The sequence below is a fragment of the Leptonychotes weddellii genome, chromosome 6 (genome assembly GCF_054177405.1).
Source record: "Leptonychotes weddellii isolate Sample4059 chromosome 6, ASM5417740v2, whole genome shotgun sequence".
NCBI lineage: Eukaryota > Metazoa > Chordata > Mammalia > Carnivora > Phocidae > Leptonychotes > Leptonychotes weddellii.
This window is the reverse complement of record NC_138374.1, coordinates 106,603,032-106,630,274: the sequence shown is the minus strand read 5'-3', so window position 1 is coordinate 106,630,274 and position 27,243 is coordinate 106,603,032. Positions and strand designations below refer to the sequence as shown.

Sequence of the window (27,243 nt, the reverse complement as noted above, 5' to 3'; positions counted from 1 at the left end):
ATTCTCAGTCCTAATTTCTTTTAGAGGGACCTCCACTTATTTTTTTAAATTATTTTTTAAGTAGTCTCTACACCCAACCTGGGGCTTGAACTCACGACCCCGAGATCAAAAGTCGCATGCTGTACCAACTGAGCCAGCCAGGCGCCCCCTCAGTCTCAATTTCTAATACATCAATATCAATAGTAAAAGCCACATATAGGCACACTTCATTTTATTGCATTTTGCTTTATTGTGCTTTGCAGATATTGTGTTTTTTTATAAATGGAGGGTTTACAGCAGCTCTGCATCAAGTAAGTCTATCGGCAACGTTGCTCACTTTGGGTCTCTGTTACACTTGGGTAATTCTCCCAATATTTCAAACTTTTTCATTATTATATTTGTTATGGTCTGTGATCAGCGATCTTTGACGTTACTATTGTAATTGTTTTGGGGCACCACAAACTGTACCCGTGTGAGATGGCAAAATTAATCAATAAATAGTGTTCCGACTCCTCACCAACTGGCTGTTGCCTCATCTCTCTCCCTCCCCTCAGGCCTCTCTATTCCCCAAGACACGACAATATTGAAATTAGGCCAACCAATCACCCTACAATGGCCTCTAAGTGTTCAAGGGAAAGGAAGAGGCCCCATCTCTCACTCTAAATCATAAGCCAGAAATGATTAACCTTAGTGAAGAAGGTGTGTCGAAAGCCAAGGTAGGCTGAAAGTGTTTGTGTGCCAGCTGACCCGGATGTGAATTCAAGGGAAAAGTTCTTGACAGAAATTGACAATGCCACTTTAGTGAACGCCCAAGTGATAAGAAAGCAAAATGGCCTTATTACTGATATGAAGAACCTTTGAGTGGTCTGGATAGAAGTTCAAACAGCCATAACCTTCCCTTAAGCTAAAGCCTGATCTAGAGCAAGGCCCTAAGTCTCTTCAATTCTATGAAGGCTGAGAGGTGAGGAAGCTGCAGAAGGAGCAGAGGTTAGTTGATAAAGTTTAAGAAGCCGTCTCTATAACCTAAAACTTCAAGGGGAAGCAGCAAGTTACCCCGAAGATCTAGCTAAGATAATTATTGAAGGTGGCTACACTAAACAACAGATTTTCTATGTAGACAAAACAGCTTTCTATTGGAAGAAGATGCCATCTAGGACTTTCACAGCTAAAGAGGAAAAGTCCATGCCCGGCTTCAAAGCTTCAAAGGACAAGCTAACTCTCTTGTTCAGGGCTAATGCTGCTGGTGACTTTAAGTTGAAGCCAGTGCTCATTTACCATCCTGAAAACCCTAGGGTCTTTAAGAATTATGCTAAATCTACTCTCCCTGTGCTCTAGCATTGGAACAACAAAGCCTGGATGACAGCACAGCCATTTACAGAATATCTTAAGTCCACTGTTGAAAACTACTGCTCAGAAAAAAATTATTTTCAAGATATTACTGTTCATTGACAGTGCACCTGGTCACCCAAGGGGCTCTTATGGAGGTGTGTAATTAGATTAATGTTGTTTTCATGTTTGCTAACACAACATCCATTCTGCAGCCCATGGATCAAGGAGTAATTTTGACTTTCAAGTGTTTTTACTTAAGAAATACATTTTGGGGCACCTGGGTGGCTCAGTCGGTTAAGCATCTGCCTTTGGCTCAGGTGATGATCCCAGGGTCCTGGAATCAAGCCCCACATTGGGCTCCCTGCTCAGGGGGAAGCCTGCTTCTCCCTCTGCCCCGCCCCTTCCCCCGCCTGTGCTGTCTCTCTCTCTCCCCCCCGCCTTAAATAAGTAAATAAAATCTTTTTTTTAAAAAAAGAAATATATTTCATAAAGTTATAGCTGCCATAGATAGTGATTCCTCCGATGAATCTGGGCAAAGTAAATTGAAACCCTCCTGGAAAGAACTCAACATTCTAGTGCCATTAAGAACATTCATGATTCATGGGAAAAGGTTCAAATATTAACATTAACAGGAATTTGGAAGATGGTGATTCTGACCCTCATGGATGACTTTGAGGGATTCAAGGCTTTAGTGGAGGAAGTAACAGCAGATGTGGTGGACATAGCAAGAGAACCAGAATTAGCGGTGGAGCCTGAAGATATGGGTGAATTGCTTCAATCTCATGAGAATACTTAATGGATGAGGAGTTGCTTGTTATGGGTGAGCAAAGAAAGTGGTTTCCTAAGAAGTAATTTATTACTGGTGAAGATGCTGTGAAGATTTTTGAAATAACAACAGAAGATTTAGAATATTGCATAAACTTAGTTGATAAAACAGCATCAGGGTTTGAGAGGCTTGACTCCAATTTTTGAAAGAAGTTCTACTGTGGGTAAAATGCCATCAGACAGGGAATCAATCAATGTGACAAACTTTACTCTTGTCTTATTTTAAGAAATTGCCACAGCCACCCAACCATCAGCAACCACCACCCTGATCTGTCAGCAGCCATCAGCATTGAGGGAAGACCCTCCACCAGCAAAAAGATGAAAACTAGCTAAAAACACAGAGTGGTTAGCATTTTTTAGCAATAAAGTATTTTTAAATTAAAGTATAGATATTTTAAAGACATAATGCTATTGCACACTAAAAAGATTATAGTATAGTGTGAACCTAGCTTTTACATGCACTGGGAAACCAAAAACTTCACTGGACTCAACTTCATTGTAATATTTGCTTTATGGTGGGGATCTGGAACTGAACCCGCAATATCTCCAAAGTATGCCTCTAGGCAAAAATGGAGAGCCTCAATAATTTTTAAGATTGTAAAGGAACCCTGAGACCAAAAATTTTGAGAACTGCTAAGACTTAATATATCATCTACCATTACCCGGTATTCTCATTTCTCATAAATGCATTTTACTGGTTAAAAATTATTTCATCTATTTCATTAAATTTCTTATTGAATGCTTTCTCTATCCTTATTTTCTAGCACAATAACTAATTATTAAAATGTCTGTTTTTTTATGTGCCTGTTTGTGTCTAAATGGGTCTTTTGAGCAGCACAATGTGGACTTCATTTTTTAGTTCAGGCAACAATCAGCAATAGTTGATGCATTTGTTTTATGTTCTATCACCTGCAGTTTGTCTTACTCGTTGTTATTTTTGCTTTCTTTAAATCTATGCTTTCTGTAGTGCACCTTAAAGTCTTTTTTTTTTTTTTAAGATTTTATTTATTTATTTGACAGAGAGAGAGACAGTGAGAGAGGGAACACAAGCAGGGGGAGTGGGAGAGGGAGAAGCAGGCTTCCCGCAGAGCAGGGAGCCTGATTCGGGCCTCTATCCCAGGACCCCGGGATCATGACCTGAGCTGAAGGCAGACGCTTAACGACTGAGACACCCAGGCACCCTAAAGTCTTTTTTTCCCTAAAGTCTTTTTAAATCAGATAATAAACTTCCCTCCTCTGTCCATCTTTCTCCATTTCAGCAGCATCATATTTTAAAGCAACTTTTCATTGTTTTCTATAATTTTGCTATGAATAGGATAGTACTAAGAAAATAAAACTTTAAATTTCCTTCCCTCTGGAGTTGAAAATGGGGTCTAGTCTGTAACATGTCTTAGCAGCATAAAGCCCCTTATAAGATTTTGCATATATATCTTGTAGTTCTGTCAGGATGTAATGTCATTTCCCACTTGAATTTTCTTTCTTTTTTTTTTTTTTCTTCTATTTTGTCCTCCATAAACCTTGAGCTCTAGCTAGCCCTCAACTGTTGTCAAATCTCCATTGTTTCCTGGAAGTGAACTTCACAGCTGTGAGCCTTTGTTGACAAATTATTTCATCTCCTCTGGGTCTTAAATTATTTTCCCCTTACTCTGAAGTGAAAACTCAGTGAGTGTTTCCATATACTGTACTTGGAGTCATAACTCAATTTCTCTTAATCTTCTGTGAACCCCCTAACCCCCACCCTCAACCCACATTCCTCCTCCCAAAACACGGGTATCCATTCTTATCCTAACATTTCAATGGTTTTCCTCAATTCTACTGATAATTTGCAGAATTCTGTATTTGCTCTGTGATGTGGGAATTTTTATGGTTGGTTAGTTGGTTTGAAGTTGAAAAACTTAACAATAATGTATCTTAAATTCTTTTTTTGAGGACTGTTCCTTACTGAATTCTTGCTACAAATATACCGAAGTGGTTATTTCTGTATTTCTGTGATACATTCTAAATTACTAGGGGTTTCCCCCTCTGGCCCTTTGATTGTTAATCAATCTTTAGCTGGATGTGGGCTTTGGGGGCTAATTTGCTTCAATGGTGTTAGTTCTTTTTGCTTCTGGACCAGATCTCCTCTTCCTTCCATCTTCATGTGTCTTGTTCCTCTATAACATTTACAAGACCCAGTTTAATAGCTTAGTGCCTTTTTTTTTTTTTTTTTTGGCACTCACTATTTCTTCTTTATTTGCTGTTAAAGTAATAAGTGTACGTTCCATTGCACTTGCCTGAGAGTCTTGAACCGGTCTTGGGTTTCCCGCCATCTGGGTTCTGGCTGGCTTGCATTCCCCTTTGATGTTGTAATACTTGTTCATTGAACTTGAGTGTGGGGCTTATAGGGCTTGTTTGCTTTTCTCCCCCCAAAAAATGTGCACATTTTTTCCTTTAGCTTATTTTTCTGTTTTGTGCTGTTATTTTTAATTGCTTCCGACTGGGAGGTGGGGCCAAGAGTGAGATTTGGCTTGAATTTGGCTTGAATTTGCTATTACTCACATTTCCCCAGAAGCCCCGCACACACTTTCTGTCTGCCTTTGACATACCACTTTTGAAAGGCCGTTGATTCTTGGCATAAGTGGTGTTAAGAGGAAGATGGGCTCTGGGTAGGGATGTTCAGGAATCCAGTCCTGTACAGTCATGAGCTTGGCCATCTGGAAGTCTCTTCTTGCTCAATGAAATGGAGTAAACATTGTCCATTATGAAATCCACCACACAGGCTGCCAGGGACGAATGGGATCCCACCCAAAGCCAATTGCCGCTCTGACAGGGAAATTGGCTAGCACTGCCTGAGACTACTCCAGCCTCCCCCGTCCCTGATGTCACAATTCAGAGGCTGCTGCCTGCCTAGGAGGTTGTAGAAGGCTCTGTAGGTTCTCTCTGTGTGTCCTACAGGGCTCCTCGGGCCAGGTCTCTGTCTGATGGCTTTTATGAAAAAATATCTCCCACCCATTCTGGTGTTCTTCTTGGCCTACTACTACTATTCTGCAAATGAGGAATTCAGACCAGGTAAGTACCAATGTATCTAATTTTTGAGGAATAGATAAAAAACACAGGGGTGGCTGGAGTATTTCTGAGTATCCAGATGAGTTCCTGATCCCCAAAGTTGCTGAACAAGAGGAACCCTGAGGTGGGACTGTATTTCTGTGTCTTCCAGACATGGGCTACGGGTAATAGCGGTGTGGGGAGGGGTAATCATGTAGCCAGCAGATTGCCAAATAGTCCATGCTTTATTTGGCACCCTCAATGGAAAGCAATTTCAGATTCCCTACAAAAATGAGGATAATTCCAAAATTTACAGCACAGCCAGATAATCGGGCTCTAAGGAGAGACTGATAAGTGGGAGACAAGAAAGGACTCTGGAGTTGATGACTAAATAGAAGTGAGGGAAAATCTCTGGAATCGCTATGAGCACATGTGTTTTGATGCCTTTTGAGTTTTATTTCAATTGAGTAAAATTGGATAGTCCAGAAATGTCTGGAACTCCAGTGTCTTAGCTGAAGCCTCTGTCTATGGACATTTTTACGAAGGACAGCAAGAAGGCTTGTTTTGAGCAGTCAAGCTAAGCCTCCCTTTCAGAGCATGTTTATGAAAGACTTGAACCATTCCTTCATTGATTTATGCAGTTTGAGAATAGTTGATCTGGGCTCATAACCTTTAGACATTGAGATAAGTTTGTCCACATCCAGAGTGGAAGGAAGACTACTGCTGAGTTGGGTGTGGTCCTCACTTCCTTTTGGGTTTCACAGAGATGCTCCAAGGAAAGAAAGTGATTGTCACAGGGGCCAGCAAGGGGATCGGAGAACAGATGGCCTATCATCTGGCGAAAATGGGAGCCCATGTGGTGGTGACAGCAAGGTCTAAAGAAACTCTAAAGAAGGTGAGGGTTCTGTGCCCACAGACACTTGTACCCCCTTATGTCACATACACACACCAACACACGGAAGCTGGCACATCCATACACAGATGCAAACACACACACACACACACACACACAGGTTCAAACACCCACAAGAATATAAAAGTACGGCATTTAAGCATTCATTCCTATGCACACACACTATATATCTATATCTATATATCTATATCTATCTATCTATCCATCTATCCATACTCATAGACATGCCTATGTACACACATTTACACATGGAATCATGAATATATAGATATGTGCTTGGATACCAAAATTCCGGTACCTACTCATGAATTCATATTCTCATCCCCATTCAGACTCTCAGACACATGCTTTCTCATATACTCAGACTTACAAACCGAAGGATGCAAACATTCACAAACTTAGGGCTACTCACACAGAAGCTAGCATCCATACCAATAATGAATTCAGATACATCTATTCACAGAAACTCATAAGCATGAGTCATGAACTTAAACCCCAGCACAGTGACGATTTCTTTATTTACACCTTACCTGAAATACTTCAGACAGAGGACAAAGATCGTGTCAGGTTGCATTTAGCAACACACACACACACACACACACATTCACTGAACTCACGCTCACGTGCACATATCCCACCATTTTTCTCAAAACAGGGTTGTGAGCAAGTTCTCATTTAAACCCCCATTACTTCTGAGATTGCCCCCAAATTCTGCAGCCGATGCTGACGCCATTTCTGCTATGTCCCTGCAGGTGGTATCCCACTGCCTGGAGCTTGGAGCAGCCTCAGCACACTACATTGCTGGCTCCATGGAGAATATGACCTTCGCAGAGCAATTTGTTGCCCAAGCTGGAAAGCTCATGGGTGAGGCCGCTTCTCCTGCCTCCTCTTCTGGACTCTGCTCTAAGGGTCCACCAGGGAGCTTTGGGGAGGGGGAGAATGAGAGGAGAGGTAGCCCCCCAGATGGTTTCTCTCAACACAGCCATCTCTTGCAGGGGGACTAGACATGCTCATTCTCAACCACATCACCAACACTTCTATGAATCTATTTAGTGGTGATATCCACCTTGTGCGCAGAAGCATGGAAGTCAACTTCCTCAGTTACGTGGTCCTGAGCGTTGCCGCCTTGCCCATGCTGAAGCAGAGCAATGGGAGCATTGTCGTCATCTCCTCGAAGGCTGGTGAGTGGGGCAGGGAGCAGTATGGAAGGCAGGAGTGGGAGACATGCCAGGGATGGTGTTGGGGGCTCTGCAGTGAATATGAATTTTTATCAGTTCCATGCAGAGAAGTAATGCAATATAAACCAGCATTTTAAATATTCACAGTGAAAAATCAACAAGTCAATCTTCCCAGTGACATTAAGCAAAAACTGATTCACAGCTTGCCCCTGTGCATGAAGAGGCAGGCGTAGGAATGTGCAGCTTGGGTTTGTCAACTCAATGAGAAGCATGCATGCTGAGTGAAAGAGACCCTGTTAAGAACAAGTGGGACCATAAGAAATAAGGGGCTGTTCAAGGTAGATGGGCTGCAAGATCCCTGGAAGTAACAGAGAAAGAGCAGTAATTCAGAGTACCCACGAGAAACTTGGTGGTTTGTGATCTACAAATGGAAGTCTAAAAGGACATGGAGAGATTGTGGAGATACAGCTCATCCTGATTCTAAGGGAGAGACCTGGTCACGATGGATAAAAATGATATTGCTTCTGCCATGACCAAAGCTATAGGCTGATGAAGTTAGCTGATGCAAAGGTAGAACTGAGAAGTAGAATTTTTTTTTTTAAAGATTTTATTTATTTATTTGACAGAGAGAGACACAGCGAGAGAGGGAATACAAGCAGGGGGAATGGGAGAGGGAGAAGCAGGCTTCCCGTGGAGCAGGGAGCCCAATGCGGGGCTCGATCCCAGGACCCTGGGATCACGACCTGAGCCGAAGGCAGACGCTTAACGACTGACTGAGCTACCCAGGTGCCCCAGAAGTGGAATATTTTAACATACCAAGTGTCTGATACGTGCATTAGGCTAAGGCAAAATTAAATGAAGAACAGAAATAAATACACCGTATTAGCAGACCTGCCTAAATTGGGAGTGTTCTCCAAAACCTGAACTTATTACCTTAAAGTCCTATTGAAACACCAATGGGGTAGGGAGAGAGTGTGTACAGAGTTAGATTCATGAAGAGAACACTGTGTGACCAAGAAAGGTCGTTGACTCTTTGGATGGTGGTAGTATCAGAAGTTATCACCAATAAAGAGCTAGAGAATTTCCAGCTAAAACGAGGGATTCGTTTTGTCATGGGTCCAGAGAGACGTCCCACACCTATTTGTTGATTAGTCAGAAGGATGTGGCAAACACTGGGATTAAAATCTGCAATCTAAATGTGGTTCTTGGCAATGTAAAAACAAATAACCTGAAGACTTTGTAACTCTTAAGTATTTCGCAAACTATTACGAGCTATTACTGTAACTAAGAACACCATCTATGTTGTAAAGAATTCTATTTCCTGGACAGGAAAGGCCTGCATAGTGATGGGATAAAAGGGCAGTGTGTCTGTGCTACCCGCCAAACAGAGTGATTGATATGCATCCCTGTGCTTCCCAGACAACACAGACTCCCCATCCCTCCCCAGACACAGCCTCTCTCCAGGCTGAAAGGAAGGGAGAGCTTCCGGATGCATACTGAGTGGGAGGGTGCTGGGCACATCCCCAATCCATCCTAGGCATTGGCCAAAACCCTCACATCAGTCATGGTGTAGGTGGCTTTAATGATTTAAGTTGATTAAATAATATATCCACTCTAGGCAAAGAGTGTGCTTCATCTTTGGCTAGAGAAACGTAACTTTCTATAATGTACACGGTGTCTTAATGGTCTCAGAAGGAACAAGAATTACTGTAGAAGTCCAAGGGCCTGATGGAAAGTCTGATAACCCCTGCTTCCACACATCTTCTACACCTACCAAAAGTCGCTTCATAATGTGTGTGGACTCAGAGATGGAAATCTAGTTCAACGACTATCCTTCACATCTGCTATTTGTATAGCCCAAAGAGTTCAGCCGGTTTGCTTTGAAACATGTCTGTGAACTTGCAAGGTACAGACACTGCTTTCTCTCCCTAGCTGATGAAGTCTTCTGTTCTATGCTATATTTTTTAAACATTCAGTAAGCACATTCGTTAATCCTTCATCCTTAAAATCTGAATTCCACAAATGCGGGATGCTAATCCTCAAATTGATCCTAAGGTCAGCCAAAGAGTATTGGGATGGATTTTTAGTCATTCCTTCCAGGGAATGCATTAAGTCGTTTATTGAATTATGGCGATAAGCAATTGTTTTTTATCCCCAGTGCATTTCCAGGCATTGCATTACATAGAAATCCTATACTTTTAATACATTCTTTAAAGCCTCAGCTTTAAATATGCTTCAGCATTGAGACACTATTGCTGCCTCTGGGAGTTTCCTTACCGTACACATCCACCCATGTTTAGGGCACCTACTGATCAAGTTTCTATGTATATATAGTATCTAGTTACATTGATTAGTCTCCCCTCCTTCCACCATGTGCTAGTTTGGCTGTGAGTTGAGCTACTATAACAAACACCCACATTTACACTGGCTTACACAAATAAAAATCTATTTTTCTCTCATAAAGCAGCCTGGAGTAAGCAGTCCAAGACTGATAATGGTAGTTCTGTCCCAGGAAGTTGTCCAGGAACCTCTCTGCCTCAGACCCGCCATCCCTGGGGCGTTATCCTCACCTGTATGTCCAGGATGGTTCATTATTAGCACGAATCAGAATTCTAGCTACAGAAAATGGAGAAAGAAGGATACAACCTGAAAGCTGTAGACTCCTCTTCTGCCACAGAGGCTGGCTGTCGTGGTCTTTATTCAAAGTGGATTTGTGTCCAGCTAAAAACCAGGGGTTCTAGTTCTGCGAAAGACACCGATGTTGATAAACAACTAGGGGTGTCTCCCTCCAGGCCACCCCATGTGCCTTCTGCACACCCTACACTCACACTCCAGACTTGATCTTTCCAGATTCAAGGTCCGTCATACAAACAAAACCCCTTCCATCAGGCAGCAGTGCGGTACACAGTAGGGCAAGGGGAAGTACAAAAAGAGGATGCCTAGATGGTATTTGTGAAACAAACGGAGACAGAGATATTACTACTCCAATGTGACTGGAAAAGAAATCACTTTGAATTGGGCAAAGAACAGTTGAAAACATCTGGAAAAAGTTTATCGGCCATTAATCAAAATGGGTCATCTTGACTTAGGTTCAATTTTCAAAAAGTAAAGGTCACTGCATTTTCATACCCCTTGGCTCTGTGAACCCTGTAACCGGGGGCCATCACATCAGTCACATGCATGACAGCCAGAATCCAACTTCTAAGGCTGCTTCTCTACCCCTCGGGACTCCTGGACAAAGCCTGCAATCCTCTCGCCCCCTTCTCCTCTCCGGGACCTCACCTCACGTGAAGTCCTTGTCAGTTCTCGCCAGACCCTTTCCTTTTCCTCTTATCCAATACATTTTGGAAAATTACCTTTAAAATTCTACTTCCTCCCCCTCTCTCTTTTTTAGCTTTATTGGTGATACAGATACTACTAACAACAATTATAATACAAAGGCTAACCGAACCGGGCCAGCATTAAGTGTAGGGATACTGATTCTTCTGTATCAAGAAAAACGTAAGACATGTTTTGAAGTGCAACCGCACATAATAAAATCCTGGGTTTCTTTAAATATTCAAAATGAAAAACTAAAGGAATAGGAGAACCTTGCCAGTCGCCTCGGAATGCCCAGAGCTCTTTTTCTGAGCTCCGTTAAGTGTCTCCGGTTACCTATTCATTATTTTCCAAGTAAATCCTCTTCTAAAAAGATCAACTTTCTGTATGTACTTTTTAAAGTCTTATTCAAATGTATTCCTTTTCTGGTTTACTCATTTCCAGCATTGCTTCATACATTTTTTTACGTAGTTGTATAATATTTCAGGCGTATTATGAGATGACTAGCCAGGGGCAAATACCTCATAAGACAATGCTTTCGTGGGAAAACTCAAACCAGTGTATGAAGTCACTTGTTGGACCTTAACCTGTTTGTGGGTTACGGGCTGCCTGTGTGGTCTAAACCTACTTCAAGAATTCAACATTACAAAGAGGCGGCGGGGTGGGGGGGGAGGTAGGGAATAAAACAGGTTTCTCAACTACACATATCAACTAAATTCCAAAGGATTTGGAATACCCATAATGGTGTTTTGCATCAAGACAAGAATATACAGATGTTAATCTCATCCCTGCCTTCAGCTCTGCATACCCACTTTTTCCTGAAAGGCAGACAATGCCTCAATGTATGGATATGCCTTGGAGTGCGGTGGGGAGAGGAGGGGTCAAGGTCAAGGTCTTGGATGCAAAGGGGCCTGGGAGAGTAGGAAGGGGTGATTTATCCCCTCACCCAATCGTTTTATATTTTTCTAAGATGAATCTTTGCCCTTAAATCCAATAACCTCAGAAGTAATTTTCAGGAACCACACTTTCCAAGGTGAGTGGAAATGTTTATACATGTGAATAGAGGTATTTACGTGGGCAGGACGCAGGTGCTGCTGCAGACTTGGACTATTTTGGGGAGAATGGGGGGGAGACAGGGGGAGATAGGTATGTGCATTTATAGATATGTCACCTACAGGGTCTGGAAGAAGGCCAAAAAAGAGATTCAAGGAAGAATCAACAACCTGTACATAAAAATTTCAGGAGCCATGGTTGCCTAAATTCAAGAGGTTGTGTTTAGGCAAACCTAAAGGATTGAGACAGAACCTGTTGGACTCATCTTCAGGTTCATTGTTGTACCAGCCCTGCAAAGGGGCAAGTGGAGATTTGCAAGGGGGAAAGATGACTCCTTACTGAAGACAGTAACAATTTAGTACAGGTTGAGAACAAGATAATGCTATCCATGACAACCATTGGTCCAACTTTTCCCCTTGAAAGGCTGGATAGAGCTTAAGTCATCATGTCTATTTAACCCCGCTAGACTATTGATTTTGTTCCAGTGCATTTCTTGGTGAAAATAGGAGGGTTCTACCATCATGTCTTTACATTTACTTACTGAGGAGTTTGAGAAGGCTGAGAACAAATACACTCTATTTGCAGTATACAAATAGAAAACTAGATCTTAAGAAAAGAAGAATATAAGACCTGCTGAATCATTATGTTGTACACCTGAAACTAATGTAACGTTTTGTGTCAACTACAATAAACCCAAAAAACAAAAAAAAAAGTATTTAAAAATGCCAAAATTAGACTCTATGTAGATGCAGTGCTTAAGTTTCCAAATTTGCCTCTTGAATTTTTTTTTTTTGAAGATTTTATTTATTTATTTGACAGAGAGAGAGAGACAGTGAGAGAGGGAACACAAGCAGGGGGAGTGGGAGAGGGAGAAGCAGGCTTCTCGCTGAACAGGGAGCCTGATGCGGGGCTCGATCCCAGGACCCTGGGATCATGACCTGAGCCGAAGGCAGACACTTAACAACTGAGCCACCCAGGCACCCCGCCTCTTGAATTTTTTTTTAAAGATTTTATTTATTTGACAGAGAGAAAGAGAGCACGAGTCAGGTGGGGGCAGAGGGAGAGGGAAAAGCAAAGCAGACTCTCCGCTGAGCAGGGAGCCCAATGCAGTACTCGCTCCCAGGACCCCGGGATCGTGACCTGAGCTAAAGGTAGATGCTTAACCAACTGAACTACCCAGGTGCCCCATACCTCTTGAACTTTCTTAACAAAAAAAAAAAAAAGAAGAGGGTCAGTATACAGATAAGATTCTGTTCAAAAGAGGGAGGTACTATAGGAAGCAAATAATATCTGAAATAAATTTCTCATAAAAGACTGTGAAGTACATGCACAAAGTAATGAAAAGAGCAATGCCCCCAACAACTTTCTTAAATGTTTCCATAAGTTGAAAATTCACACACACACACACACTCTATGAATATCTGAAAAAAGAAGAAAAGTATAAAACTGAAAGTAAAAATCATCCATAACCACGCCAATATTTTGGAGAATTTCTTTCCAGATAGAGATAGAGATATAAAACAATTATTTTCCTATTGCCAGACATTTAGGTTCCTTTCAATGTTTCGCTATTTTAGAAATCCTGTAATAAATGTCTTCTATGTAAATGTGTGGCTGAGATGATGATTATTTCCTTGATAAATTCTTAGTACTAGATTTACTGGGTGAAATGATAGAAACGTTTTTTGTTTTGTTTTGTTTTGTTTTTTGATTTTATTTATTTGCGAGAGAGACAATGAGAGACAGAGAGCATGAGAGGGAGGAGGGTCAGAGGGAGAAGCAGACTCCCTGCTGAGCAGGGAGCCCAATGTGGGCCTCGATCCCGGGACTCCAGGATCATGACCTGAGCCGAAGGCAGTCGCTTAACCAACTGAGCCACCCAGGCGCCCCGATAGAAACGTTTTGAAGGCTTTTGGTACATATTTCCAAACTGCTTTAGATAAAAGGAAAAATAAAAGACTAGGCTATTTTTTTTAAGATTTTATTTATTTATTTATTCGACAGAGAGAGACACAGCGAGAGAGGGAACACAAGCAGGGGGAGTGGGAGAGGGAGAAGCAGACTCCCCACTGAGCAGGGAGCCCGATGCAGGGATCGATCCCAGGACCCTGGGATCATGACCTGAGCCGAAGGCAGACGCTTAACGACTGAGACACCCAGGTGCCCCAAAAAGACTAGACTTTGAAGGCAGACGCTTAACGACTGAGACACCCAGGTGCCCCCAAAAGACTAGACTTTTTAAATATGCAAAAATAAAAACAAATTTAGATGAATATGAGCATCATGCCCCATTCCCACCCTAAGTATAGACATGAGTGTTCCTTTCACACCTACTTTGCAGAGTTCACAAAGTTTTCGGCAATTGACAAGTTTGTAGGTACAAGAAAAAGGTGTTTAGTAGTCATAATTTTAATTAATTTTTTTTTTATTTGTGACATGGAATGTGAGGTCCCTGTCCCTTTGAGAGCAGTGGTGTTCTATTTTTTATTCCATTATATCTTATTTCCTACAGCAGCACATGGCCTATAGTGGATATTTAATAAAAGTCAGGCCAATAGTGAATTAATTACATTTTCATGTGTTTATGGGATATTAATATTTTCTATTCTGTGAATTGTTTTCCCATGCCCCTGCCCATTGAGATGTTAGCAAAACTTTTCTAATAATAAATACACCTAATTGATTTCATATGCAGCTTCTTGTTGCAAATGTTGACAAAGGCATATCTTTTAAACTCAGCTAAGTATAAAATTAATAAAGTGAAAAGTGAGTTTGACATGGTATGAATATAGACCTTTAGACAGTTGGTTTGAACCAAGGGGAATTCCTGCTGAAATAAGTATTGATTTAAGTAAGTAGAGGTCCATTTAAGATATTTCAAGATGAGGAAGGCCTGGGGAGAGAGAGCATAACTTTACATCTGAGAAATTTATTCTCTGCATAAACTTGCAAAAGCGTTCGCGAAATATAGTCATTCATTTATTCAAAAAAATATGAATCGCGGGTCCACTCTGAGCCACACACAGTGCCAGATGCCAAGGCTATGGCAGGGAACAAGGAAGGCAAGGCAAGGGGCATCATTGTGGAGCCCTCATTCCAGTGTAAATGATCATTCCATTGCTTATAGTTATTAAAAAACTGAAAGAAATCTGAATATCCACCACTAGCGATAGGTTTCTAAATTACTTTAGAAGTGAAATACTATGTAAGTTTTTACACATACTGACTATAAAAATAATGTTTGAAAGAAAAGTAATTTAGAGAACAGTATATATAGTATGAACCCAACTGTGTTTAAAGAAAGGGGCTTTTACCTTTCATTTTATAGACTTCAGAGCTGTTTATTACACAGTGAGCTTGGGATAATTAGAAAAATTAGAATAATTTTTTAAAACAAAAAGTAAGGGATTGGGCTCTGTATGGTAACTGGAACCAAAATATTTCTCCTCCCATAATGGTGGACTTGGGGGGGAGGGGAGACAGAGATTGTGCTCCATACCACAAGTAAACAAGCAAATTCAAGTGACTGAAACTACTGCATTACCAAATTCAAACTACTAAATGCCATGGTGGGAGTGGAGTGTTGATTTTTGTTGTTTTGTTTGGGTGTTTGTTTGCCTACAAAACTGTCAATTGCTGAGAACTGTGTTCCCTCCACAGAGTAGCTGTGAGCTGGACATTCTCATATACTCCTGGTGGGGAAGAGTATGTTTTGTTTTGTTTTAAATGGTTTCCACCACTGATCTTTAAAAGTCTAGTCCCTCGTTGTTCATTTTGTCTAAAGCAATTTGGCAATATGTATCAATAGCCTCTGAAGTGCTTCCATCATTTCATTCAGCAGACATAATGTTGAGAATCTATCAAGATATAACCATCAATCCAGTCACAGATGTATGTAGGAAAACATTTCCTAGAGGATTTTTTCCAGGTTGTCTACCAATCTGCGAGCAAAGCTACCAACACTGAAAACAGCCCACTGATGTGTGCCTGAAATCGGCCATCACAGCCAACTGAAAGTTCAGGATCCAATGAATGCATAGTCCATTTTATTATACAGGTTTTAAATTATTTGCTATTTCCCCACAAAGTTGTCTGGTTCAGGAACTCCCATGTAATAGGTGCATATAATAAATCCTTTATTTCTAGCATTAGAAAAGCAAGTAACATTAAATAAAGGTTAAACAATATTTAAAGAATATTATTTTGAAGGGGGGCCAGATCACTGGCCCACATTGGACATACACCTGTCTCAGCCCATCCCTGGGGAGGTAGCTGGCCGTATGGCAACTGTAGCTGAGACACCGCCAGGCAATCCGGCCAGGCCAGGCTCTCCCAGAGATAGCATGGCTCTGCCATACCTGCTTGTCTCAGCACACCTGCTCCCCTTTCTTCTCCCGCCATTAGCCTCTGCTTCATTTGGCACCTGCTTCAACCTGGCTGCCACAGCCCTTTTCTCAGCCTAACGGCTCTTGTTATGCTTTGAACTTCTGCCACAGGGCCAGCCCTTCTGGTCTCTCAATCTCCCACCTCCAAATCCCCCCCCTCCAAAAGAAGAGGTATCTAATTGGCTCAGCTGAATATTATAAGTCAATCTGCAACCTGGAACCATTGGAACATTCAAATAAATAATGACAATAACAGATTATAACCTGTAAGATACAATAAAAATCCATGATGAGATAAATAAATACATGAACAAATGGGGAGTGGAGAAGGCATTTCCATATAATGGAAAGCTAAATGAGAAATATAGGAGTGATGAAATTAGAAATAATTAGTAATAATTTAAAAAATTAGTAATAATTCAGCCAGAAAGCATCAGTGGATGCCAAAACTAGTAGGTAAAAGTTTAATAAGAACACAGTATTTATACAGTCTTAAGTGCCACTCTACTCAACAACAGAAAAACAATGATTCAAAAATGAACAAAGGACTTGAATAGACATTTCTCCAAAGAAGACATACAACTGGCCAATGGGTATATGAAAAGATGCTAGACATCACTAATTATCCGAGAAATGTAGATCCAAACCACAATGAGATAGCACCTAACAACTGTTGGGGTGGTCATTATCGAAAATAAAAACAAAACAAAACTAAACTAAATAAAAACCAAAACACCCTACCACCCTACAAAATATTGTAGTAGGTTGAATGGTGACCCTCAAAAAGATGCGTCTATGTCCTAACTCCCTGAACCTATATATGTGACGTTATTCGGAAAAATGGTCTTTGCAGCTGTAATTAAGTTAAGGATTTTGAGATGAGGTCATCCTGGATGACCTGGGTGGGCTCTAAATCCAATGGTAAGTGTCCTTAGACAGAAGAGAAGACATGGACAGAAGGAGAGAGCTGTGTGAAGAGAGAGGCAGAGTTTGGAGTGATATAGCCATGAGGAATGCTGACAGCCACTAGAAGCTAGAGGAAGCAAGGGAGGATTCTCTCTCCCCTAGAACCTTTGGAGGGCATGAAGCCCTGCCAACACCTTGATTTCAGACTTCTGGTCTCCAGAACTGTGAAAGAATAAATTTGTGTTCTCTTAAGGCAGCCAGCTTGTAGTAATTTGTTACGGCAGGTCTAGGAAACCAACAAATTACGTTCCACATTTTGATAGTTGCGTTGTGGTTTTGTCTGAGAATGTCCCTCCATGTAGGAAATGCACGCTAACATATTGAGGGCCATAGGACATTGGGTCAGCAATTACCTCAATTACAGCAATTACTCCCAAATGGTTCAGGAAGGGGAAGGGAGAGGTCCTTTGTACTATTCTTGCAACTCTTTAAGTTTGAAATTATTAAAAAAGAAAAAAAAAATCCTGGGATCTAGTGACTTGGAAGAGGTATGAGGGTGGATTTTGTGGGGCTTTCTCATGGGGTCCTTGGAGATCTCCTGTAGGAGATGTGCTAATACTTCCTCCAGCTCACTCCCTTTGGCCTCTTCCTCAGCTCCAAGGCTTTGGTCAGCCCATCCCGCTTGGCCCAGTCCACCCCACCATCCCTGGGCAGGTGACCCCAGGCCAGCTCCTCTCCATGGGCTCCACATTTGGTTTCTGAGAAGCCTGATGCTTATCAATATACTGGATCCCACAATGCACTCAACTAGTTCCCAAACTCCAGTGGACACTTGCAAAGGTCTCCAAATAATCTTAAAGGCTCTTCTGTGATGGGAATGCAAATGCCTCCCTGACCCCCAGTGGATGAACACACATGATAATGACAACTCTCCTTTCTCCAAGCACGACTATTTAGGCTGGATGTGGGTGATTAGGTAATGCTAGTGGAACTAGTAGGGCCCACCCTTCAACTGTGGGGGCTCTTGAAATCTACTCTTTTATTCTCATCTTGGGAGATGTGTTCATGCTCAGGACAATAGGAGGAACCACATTTCATGGCCTTGTACCTGCACAGAAAAGCTTTTGTCTTGCAAAACCTTGTTAACAGGTTTTATCTTACTTATCTCTGCTGCATTTTGCACTGTTTCAACACCATACGCTCCTCTTTTGTGTTCTGCCAACCCCCCCACCCCCCACAGCCCCCCACCTCCCCCACCCCTGGCACCGGGTATCATGTCCTCTGGCCACCCTGAATGCCTTGTCTCAGTTCTTCATCCCAAAGTCTTACTGTGGGTTTCCTTAAGATTCTTTCCATCCTGAGTCCTCTTCCCTTCTCACTCAACATACTCTCTCTGGGCATCGCCATTCATTCCCATTGCTTCAATTACCACTGGGCTGTGGGTTGTCTCACTACTTACAATGACACCCCAGGTTCTCCAAACCCTGGAGTAGAAAGATGGATTTATCTTTAGAACCCAATTCAACCCAAACAACTGAAGAGGTTAGACCCTGAGGGGCCAAGCTCAGGACATTTTTTTAGGAAGAGCTGGATAAAAGCGGCCAAATCCAGGATGAGTTCCCAGCCTCGAAGCCACCAGGGCATGGTGAACCCCAATTTGGGGCCCGCTCAGTAGAAGACGTGGCACATTTGCCTGGGGTCACTCTGAAAGTCTGAAGGCAGGCAGAAATGAAGCTTTTCCATCCTGCACACTTTCTTTGGAGCTCTCAATTCAAGCAGTTTAAAATCTGCCTTTGAAATGGAAATACTGTAATTTCAAAATCTCAGCGGGGCAGTTGGGGATGGAGGGTGTGGAGTGGATGAACAAAAGCACTGAGGCCTGCTTTTGACCTCTTCTTCTCAGCTAACAAGCTCCAGCACACAGCTAAGCTGCCAGCCCTCTGGCTCTTGCTGTTCCTACAGTGGCGAAGTCCCAGCGTTTCTGGGACAGAGCTAATTGCAAACAGTATGTCCCATTCATCACCAAGTCTGCACTCTTACTTGTCAGACTCCATGTCCCATATTTTGCTTCAGAAAATATGATAGCCAGAGCTCTGTTTCTCTGTGGTCTAAAACTTCCCAGGAGAGAAATGGAGCTGAACTAGATCTGTTCTGCCGTGATGACTCCATTTCCCCCCACCGCCCCACCCCCCCACAAATAAAACTTAACCTTGGGCAGAAGCACTCAGGCTTCTACCCCCTCACTTTCATGACAGTTTCATGCAAATTAGTACATTTATTTACTTGTTCATTTGATTTCATTAAGCTCATACTCTGGCATGTTTTCTAACTGGTAGTTGAACAAGTGAATCTTGTGGGCTGCAATCGGAAAACAACTTTATTCTTTTCCGCAGACCATTTATGGGTTAGCTCATCCCTGAACCTGGATGTGTTGGCAGGCAGATGGCAGTGCTCTAGGATCATAAAAGATCCTCTGGCTGCCTCTAGTCTCAAGAAAGGTCTCACTTCAGTAATTAAAATGTCCGGTCACAAGTAATTTCACTAAAGCTTCTCCCCTGATCAAGCTTGAGCCTGCCTCTAGGAAAGAGATGGGTTCAGCTTTTCCTTCCGTTCCCTATCTCCTCCTCACTTACCAAGCTCCCTCTAGCCCCTCTTGTTTGAAAGAAAAGAGGCGGGCACAGGGAAGAAGGGAGGTTCAGGATAGGTAAGGCCTTACTTGGCTGGCACCCGGCTAATCTACCACTGAGCTCTGACCACAGCAAATGTCCAAAGCTCATGCTCTCTGAACCCAACTCTTGCATGGGGTGTTTTTGTGGGTTCTTTAGGAAACCCTCTGCTGGAACACTGCTAGTCCTCTTGTGATTTGGGCAGCAGGTGCTTATGTGATATCTTTCCCTCAGAGGCCCTGGGAGTTCAGTGGGAATACAGGGGGATACACTCACCATTTGGGGCTGTCCTTTGGGACAGGATTGGAAATGACTCTGGGGAAGAAGGGACGAGCGCTAGGACAAAGCCCCTAGGGTGGTGGCAAGCCGAGTCGTGGGCCCGGTGGAAGCCTTCCTTCCCTTCTGTATGACACAGTTTGGCACCCGCTCTGTAGTGGCCTTGCCTCTCGGGTTGGGTCAAACCCCAGTCCTTGGTGCCCCTCAAACTCCTCGGGACAAGCTCTCCATGAGGTGCCCTTGGAGCTTCTCTCACAGGCATGGACAGGAGGGGAAGGCCCACCCTTTCTCCTTGGAAGGTCACTGAGACGCGGCTCATTTCCTCTCCCTACTCCATTCCCTCTGGCCTCTGCGCCTTCAGGCCCTTTCTTCCCTCGGGGTGGTTGAGGGTCTACATGCTGCAAACACATTTTTGGTTTTGGGGTTTTTCAGGTTTTTGCTTCTCTGTGTTACCACCTACTGTGTAAGTGCGCAGGCAGTCTGGAAGCTCCCTTCAGAAGATGGAGGCATTTGCCAGTTTGCTCTCAGCCTTTGAACGTCTGCTAAAACTAGAGCAGGAGAAGTCAATTTTTAACATCCTGTTACATGTTATTTATTCCATCTTGGCCAGGGCCCCTTAACTCACAGAACCTTTCTAAAAAATAAAAATCTGGGTTTTTAGAGGGGCCTTGCCCCTTTCTGTTTTCTGAAACTTCTAATTATATTTTACATATAGCAGAATGCAGAGGTTCCCTCACACAAGCGAATCAGCATAATGTGGGAAAATGTTTAAGAACAGCTCCGTGAATAGAAAACAGACTTGAATGAAATGCGCCAGGGTTGTTTTTGGAAGAGCAAGCACCTAGGAGTGTTTCTCCCTTCTTATCTCTTTTTTCTACTTTTTGATATGTTTCAGCTTTTCTTTAGTGAGCCTAGACTGGTTTGCAAAATCCTTTATCTGCAACTCCAAAATCCAAAAAGCTATGGGCTGGGGGTCAGTGTTGGTGGCGGGGGGAGCTCGGAACACTAAAGATTTTTTACCCATAATTAATTCTCTATAGTTAATTTAACTTGAACTTAAGGGAAGCTACTTAAAGCTTTTATCTCAGTGTGAACTTTCAAATATTTTAGTGCAGAAATAATAATGTGTTTGCTTACAGCATGCCTCCCCAGACTCTACTAGGAGTGTTATGTAATATACTGTATAAACCCCATATCACCTCCTAAAATCCAAAAATAATTCTGAATTCCTTAACAAATCAGGCCCTATGGCTTTTGGACAAGTGCTTATTAGCCTATACTTTCAAAGAGGAGAAAATATAATGAACTGTGTTATTATTTTTACTGTTCTACTAGCTTCTCATTGGAACTAACTCATCCCCACCTCTAGTCTTTGTACAAGCCATCCCCACTTCCCTGGCCCTTCTGTACCTTCTGTCGTCAAAGCAGAGTTCACAACCTACCTCCTGAAGGTGAAGTCTGAAGTTTCCTGGCTAGTCCAATATCTTTCTTCACCTAAATATCCAGTTTAGATTTGGGACACATGGTTTCCCAGGTCACACTAGTTTGGGCTTTAAAGAGACACAATAACTCATAATTTAATGATAGCTCACCCAGCTGCTATCACAAGACTTCAGCCCCTTCCAAAGACCTTCCCTCCCCCTTTCCTCTGGGAGTTCCTAGATCAGGTTCAATGAGTTTATGTCACCAAGCATCTCCTGCTCCCACATCCACCCTCAAAGCCCACCATAAATATGCTTTATGGATAAAGACCTTCAACGCAGCCCTCACCCCAGAATACAGACTAGAAGACTCGGGGAGGAGAATAGACTCAAATCTGCAGGTTCTTTCCATATTTGGGTTTGTTTGGTTTTTTTAAGATTTTATTATTTTTAAGTAATCTCTATACCCAACCTGGAACTTGAACTTACAACCCTGAGATCAAGAATTGCGTGCTCTACCAACTGAGCAGGCCAGGTGCCCCATCTCTCCATATTTAAATATGAGAATTACTGGTTTAAAGGTTTGCAGATCAGTGGCAGGTCACAAAATCTAAGAGATAAAATTTGGTTATAATGAATGTCAATGACAGTTGCAGTGTACCTCATGCATAGTTTTCATAGTAAAGGTTAAAGAGTTTTCAACAGTCTTTGTCCAGTCTTGACCCTTGTCCAATAATTCAGTATTTTTCTTCACCATTTAAAAATATTTTTTTAGGGGCTCCTGGGTGGCTCAGTCGGTTCAGTGTCTACCTTCAGCTCAGGTCATGATCCTGGGGTCCTGGGATGGAGCCCTGCATCAGGCTCTCTGCTCAGTAGGGAGTCTGCTTCTCCCTCTCCCTTTGCCCCTCTACCCACTCGTGCTCTCTCTCTCTCTCTTTCTCTCTCTCAAATAAATAAATAAAATCTTTAAAAAATATTTTTTTAAACCATGCATCTATCTGGTGAATTTTTCAGGAAATTTTCTGCCATGTCCTGCTGTTTCTCTACCTCTCTCCTCTCTTCCTCTTTCCCTTTCCCTCTTCTCTCACCCTCCTCTCTGGAACAAAAAAACAAACAAAACACCACCACCAACAAAAATCTCTCCTCTTCTTGTGCAAAACAATTCAAGATCTTTTTTGTGCTTTGAGATAACCTAAGGCATAATTAAAGACAGAAAGTGGGATACACTAAGTTCGCATAGTGGGACAAAAATCACTGCTAGAGGAATTCAGACTATAGGTTAACATGGTCTCTTGCTTCTGCATCCCTGTTGCTACCTGGACAGATACATAAAATACCACAAACAATATCTTTATTATCATCTAGAAGGGCATAGTGAGCTGATATGTCAACATGGAACCTGTGAATATGACCTTATATGAAAAAAGGTCTTTACAGATGTAATAAAGGTAAGGATCTCAAGATGAGATCATCCCAGGTTATATAGGTGGGCCTAAATCCAATGGCAAGCATCCTAATAAGAAAAGTAAGACACAGACAAAATTGGAGAAGGCCATGTGAAGATGGAGGCAGAGATTGGAGTGATGCATCAATAAGCCAAGGAATGCCTAAGACTGGGAGCAGCCATCAGAAGCTTGCAGAAACAAGGAAGGATTTTCCACTTGAGCCTTTGGAGAGAACATGGTCCTGCTGATACCTTGGTTTTGAACTTATAGTCTCCAGAACTATGAGAGAATAAATTTTTGTCTCCTCAAGCCACCAAGTTTATGGTAATTTTGTATGGCAGCCCTAGGAAACTAACACAAAGGGACTAGTAGTGAGTAGCCCTATGGGTAGCCTCATCTGTCAGCTTAGAAGTGAAAATAATAACACTATTCATAAGTTTTGCCTATTGGGGGCTTAATTGTCAAGCAGAGAGAATCTTCACCAACTCAGGAATGGCTGGATTTAATACATGGCTTCTGAAAAATACTCAAAGAAGAGTGGCTTCTGACTGAGTGATGTATACAATTGTTGAATCACTATATTGGACACCTGAAACTAATATAACACTGTACGTTAGCTATACTGGAATTAAAATAAAATAAAATAAAGAACAGTGGCTTCTGGGGTGCCTGAGTGGCTCAGTCGTTAAGCGTCTGCCTTCGGCTCGGGTCATGATCCCAGGGTCCTGGGATCGAGTCCTGCATCAGGCTCCCTGCTCAGCGGGGAGCCTGCTTCTCCCTCTCCCACTCCCCCTGCTTGTGTTCCCTCTCTCGCTGTCTCTCTCTGTCAAATAAATAAATAAAATCTTTAAAAAAACAAACAAACAAACAGTAGCTTCTATTGAGAAAATACCCCTACTGTTTGAAATTGTGGGCCACTAGAGTTAAATTTGAATCCTGATTTGACTCCTGGTTCTCCTACTCATTAACTATGCAACTTTAGGCAATTATTTAGCCTTGAGACTAGCACATAAGAGCTAAGTAAATGTTAGCTCCTATTTAGCTCCAATTTTTGTGATTATTTTGTTTGCTCCATATGGCTGCTTTTCTGTTTGCTTATCCTTTTCCATGGCTGGAAATGTCTACCCCAGTCCCAACCTTACATGACTTTTTAGTTCAAAATCCAACAGCAGCTAATTAGAATCCTTGCATCACTTATTTCAATATCTTGAGAGAGACCACGATGTATGTTCAAGCCATTGTGCATATTAGCTATCACTAGCCTGACTTTCTATGGCTGGGAAGGCAAAATCTTTTTGAAGGGTATGTGTGTAGGAAGGCAATGGTGAGCATTTCCAGAACTCTGAAGCCTTTTAAATTTTATATATTTGAACCTACTTACATATTCTTTCATAATCTATGCCTTTGATTTCATGCTTTAAAAAGTATCTCTTACCTTGAGATCATATGTTGACCCTCATTTTTTTACTTTACATTCCACATATACTATCTAATATAATCTGAATTTTTTTTTAAGATTTTATTTATTTATTTGTCAGAGAGAGAGAGGGAGAGAGCACAAGCAGGGAGAGTGGCAGGCAGAGAGAGAGGGAGAAGCAGGCTCCCCGCTGAGCAGGGAGCCCAACGCGGGACTCGATCCCAGGACCCTGGGATCATGACCTGAGCCGAAGGCAGACGCTTAACCGACTGAGCCACCCAGGCGTCCCTAATTTGAATTTTCTTATTAGAAGGGCACTTTTCTCCAAGTAGCCTCTTTGTCCCAACATAACCTTTTGAATAGCTCATACTATTCTCACCAATTAGAAACATGAATACTAATAACGATTGCACTTACTAAATACTTTCTATGTGCCAGAGTTTGCACTAAGTGTATTACATGGATTATATCAGCTTAGTAGTATTACTATCCACATATGACAGCTAAGAAATGGCATACTTGGGATTCACACTCAGGTCATCTAATTGTAGAACTCATACTTTTTTTTTTTTAATTTTATTTATTCATTTGACAGAGAGAGACAGAGCGAGAGAGGGAACACAAGCAGGGGGAGTGGGAGAGGGAGAAGCAGGCTTCCTGCGGAGCAGGGAGCCCGATGCGGGGCTCGATCCCAGGACCCTGGGATCATGACCTGAGCCGAAGGCAGACGCTCAACGACTGAGCCACCCAGGCGCCCCTAGAACTCATACTTTTAACCATTATCCTACTCTTATAAATAATTTGGGTCTATTTTTAGCTTAAATAATAGAAAACATTTTTGACATAACTGGAAGTCCAGATTTAAGGTTGACTTGGCTCGAGCTCAATGTCCCCATGATTTTCTTGGCTCCGCTCCCTTCCATGTGTGACTTCATCCCCAGGTTGATAGTGAGATAGGTGCAGTAATTCTAGCCCCCATACCCATGTACAAAAATGTCCAGTAGAAGAGAAACAAAATGACTACTTTAAGAAACTCTCCCAGAAGAATAAAGAATTTTCTCAGACTCTCCAACAAAATTCTCCTCAAGACATTGGTCCAAAATGGAACACATGCTCATTCCTGTGTCAATTATGGGCCAGGAGATTGGATTAAATCAATTATACAAACCCACCCCTAGTGTTAGAGATAGTATCAACTTTCCTTTGGAACATGGGCAGCATCAAAGTAAGAAGGACTATCAGTAAGGATTAGGTTCAGCGCTCTAATGCAGAAAACTTAAAATAGCAGGAGATTAAATAAGTTAAAAGGTAAATCAATCTGGAGGTAGGCAGTACCCTGGAGGTAGGGCCAGGATGGAGGCTCCATGGTCACCCAGTTTCCCTCCTCCCTCAATGCTCTGCCATTCTCAACATGTGGCTTTTACTTCATGGTCCTAGATAATTCTGGAGCCGTCATATCCACCTTCAGGCACCAAGAAGGAGGAAGGAGTGGAAGGAAGAGACTGATTTCTTCTTTTAAGGACATATCCCAGAAATCACATGATACATTCCTGTTTACAACCCATTGGACAGCATTTAGTCATTTGGCAACATCTGGCTCAAAGAAGCTGAGAAATGTGGACTTTATCCCAGATAATTATTTGCCCAGACCACATCAGAGATTCCACTACTAAAGAAGAAGAGCAAAAGATATATTGAGAGCATGCTAGCAGTCTCTACAACAGGTGGAAACATGAATTCAACTGGGGTTCAGTTACAGGGGAAGAAAGGGGAACTAAATTCTGGTTAGGCAACCAACAATGTGTCCTGAATCCCTGATGGAGTCTTTGGTCCAGTCCTAGACTAGTGAACAACCCAGTGGTATCAGATACTCTGATTGGACATCTTGTGCCACACACCCATTCCTGGAACTTGACTGTAGAGTCATTCCAAGCCAAAACTCATGATTGAGAATGGAGTTGGAGTGGTTCCCTAAAGAGATTTGTTTGTATTTTTCTTGAAGAGTTAATACATTAAGAATTGAAGTTCAGATTGAAGATATTAAGCTTATGTTACAAATTGTTTTCTAGTTTATCATTTACCCTTTACCTTTTTTTTAATTTTAATTTTTTTATTTTATTTTATTTTTTTAAAGATTTTATTTATTTATTTGAGACAGAGAGAATGAGAGAGAGAGAGAGCACGTGAGAGGGGGGAGGGTCAGAGGGAGAAGCAGACTCCCTGCCGAGCAGGGAGCCCGATGCGGGACTCGAACCCGGGACTCCAGGATCATGACCTGAGCCGAAGGCAGTCGCTTAACCAACTGATCCACCCAGGCGCCCTATTTTTTATTTTTTTAAAGATTTTATTTATTTATTTGACAGAGAGACACACAGCAAGAGAGGGAACACAAGCAGGGGGAGTGGGAGAGGGAGAAGCAGGCCTCCCACGGAGCAGGGAGCCTGATGCGGGGCTCGATCCCAGGACCCTGGGATCACAACCTGAGCCGAAGGCAGACGCTTAACGACTGAGCCACCCAGGCACCCCATACCCTCTACCTTTATAGTGATATTATTATAGCTATTGCTTTCACATACAGAAGTTTTACATTTTATATCATCAAATATTCTGTGCCTTTACATATTTTTTTTTTTACTTTTCTGTTAGAATGATCTTTCATAACCAAGGATCTGATAAATATTCACCTGTATTATCTTCTTTCCTGTTGAATTATTTTTTATCAGTCAGAAGATGCATTCTGCTGCACATATAACAAAAACTCCACTTAAAATCGCTTAACATTAAATAGGGCTTCCTTTTTCTCAGGGAATAAGTTCAGGGTTGGTTTGGTGGACTTACTATATCTTCAAGAATCCAAGCTCATTCCACATTTCTGTGCTATAATCCTTAATATGTAGCTTTTCCTCCAGTTCACAAATGACCACTGCAATTCTAGGCATCACATCTGGAGTACATTTAGGATGAAAGAAGAGAGGCAAAATGTAAAAACTGCATGCCACCTGAATCCACCTATTTCATCAGGAAATTAATAACTTTCCTGGAGACCCCCTCTGTTAGATTTCTCATTAGCTGGAACTAGATCACTTGGCCACACAAAAGAGCGAGGGA

At 42.1% G+C, this 27,243-nt stretch overlaps 1 protein-coding gene across 6 annotated transcripts in view; it reads left to right on the top strand.

The window, feature by feature from the left end:
* Positions 1–27,243, top strand: part of HSD11B1 (hydroxysteroid 11-beta dehydrogenase 1) — a 63,174-nt gene that overhangs the window by 31,468 nt on the left and 4,463 nt on the right. For 3 of the 6 annotated variants that reach the window (XM_081824877.1, XM_081824876.1, XM_081824878.1), the window contains 4 exons: positions 5,068–5,181; positions 5,922–6,052; positions 6,823–6,934; positions 7,066–7,251. In XM_081824877.1, the coding sequence (XP_081681003.1) occupies positions 5,094–5,181; positions 5,922–6,052; positions 6,823–6,934; positions 7,066–7,251 (517 nt within the window). In that variant the 5' untranslated portion in view covers positions 5,068–5,093. Of the gene's footprint in view, positions 1–4,400; positions 5,182–5,921; positions 6,053–6,822; positions 6,935–7,065; positions 7,252–25,572; positions 26,304–27,243 lie in introns of those variants that run through there. The other 3 variants (XM_081824879.1, XR_014146484.1, XM_081824880.1) reach the window with 3 other exon arrangements.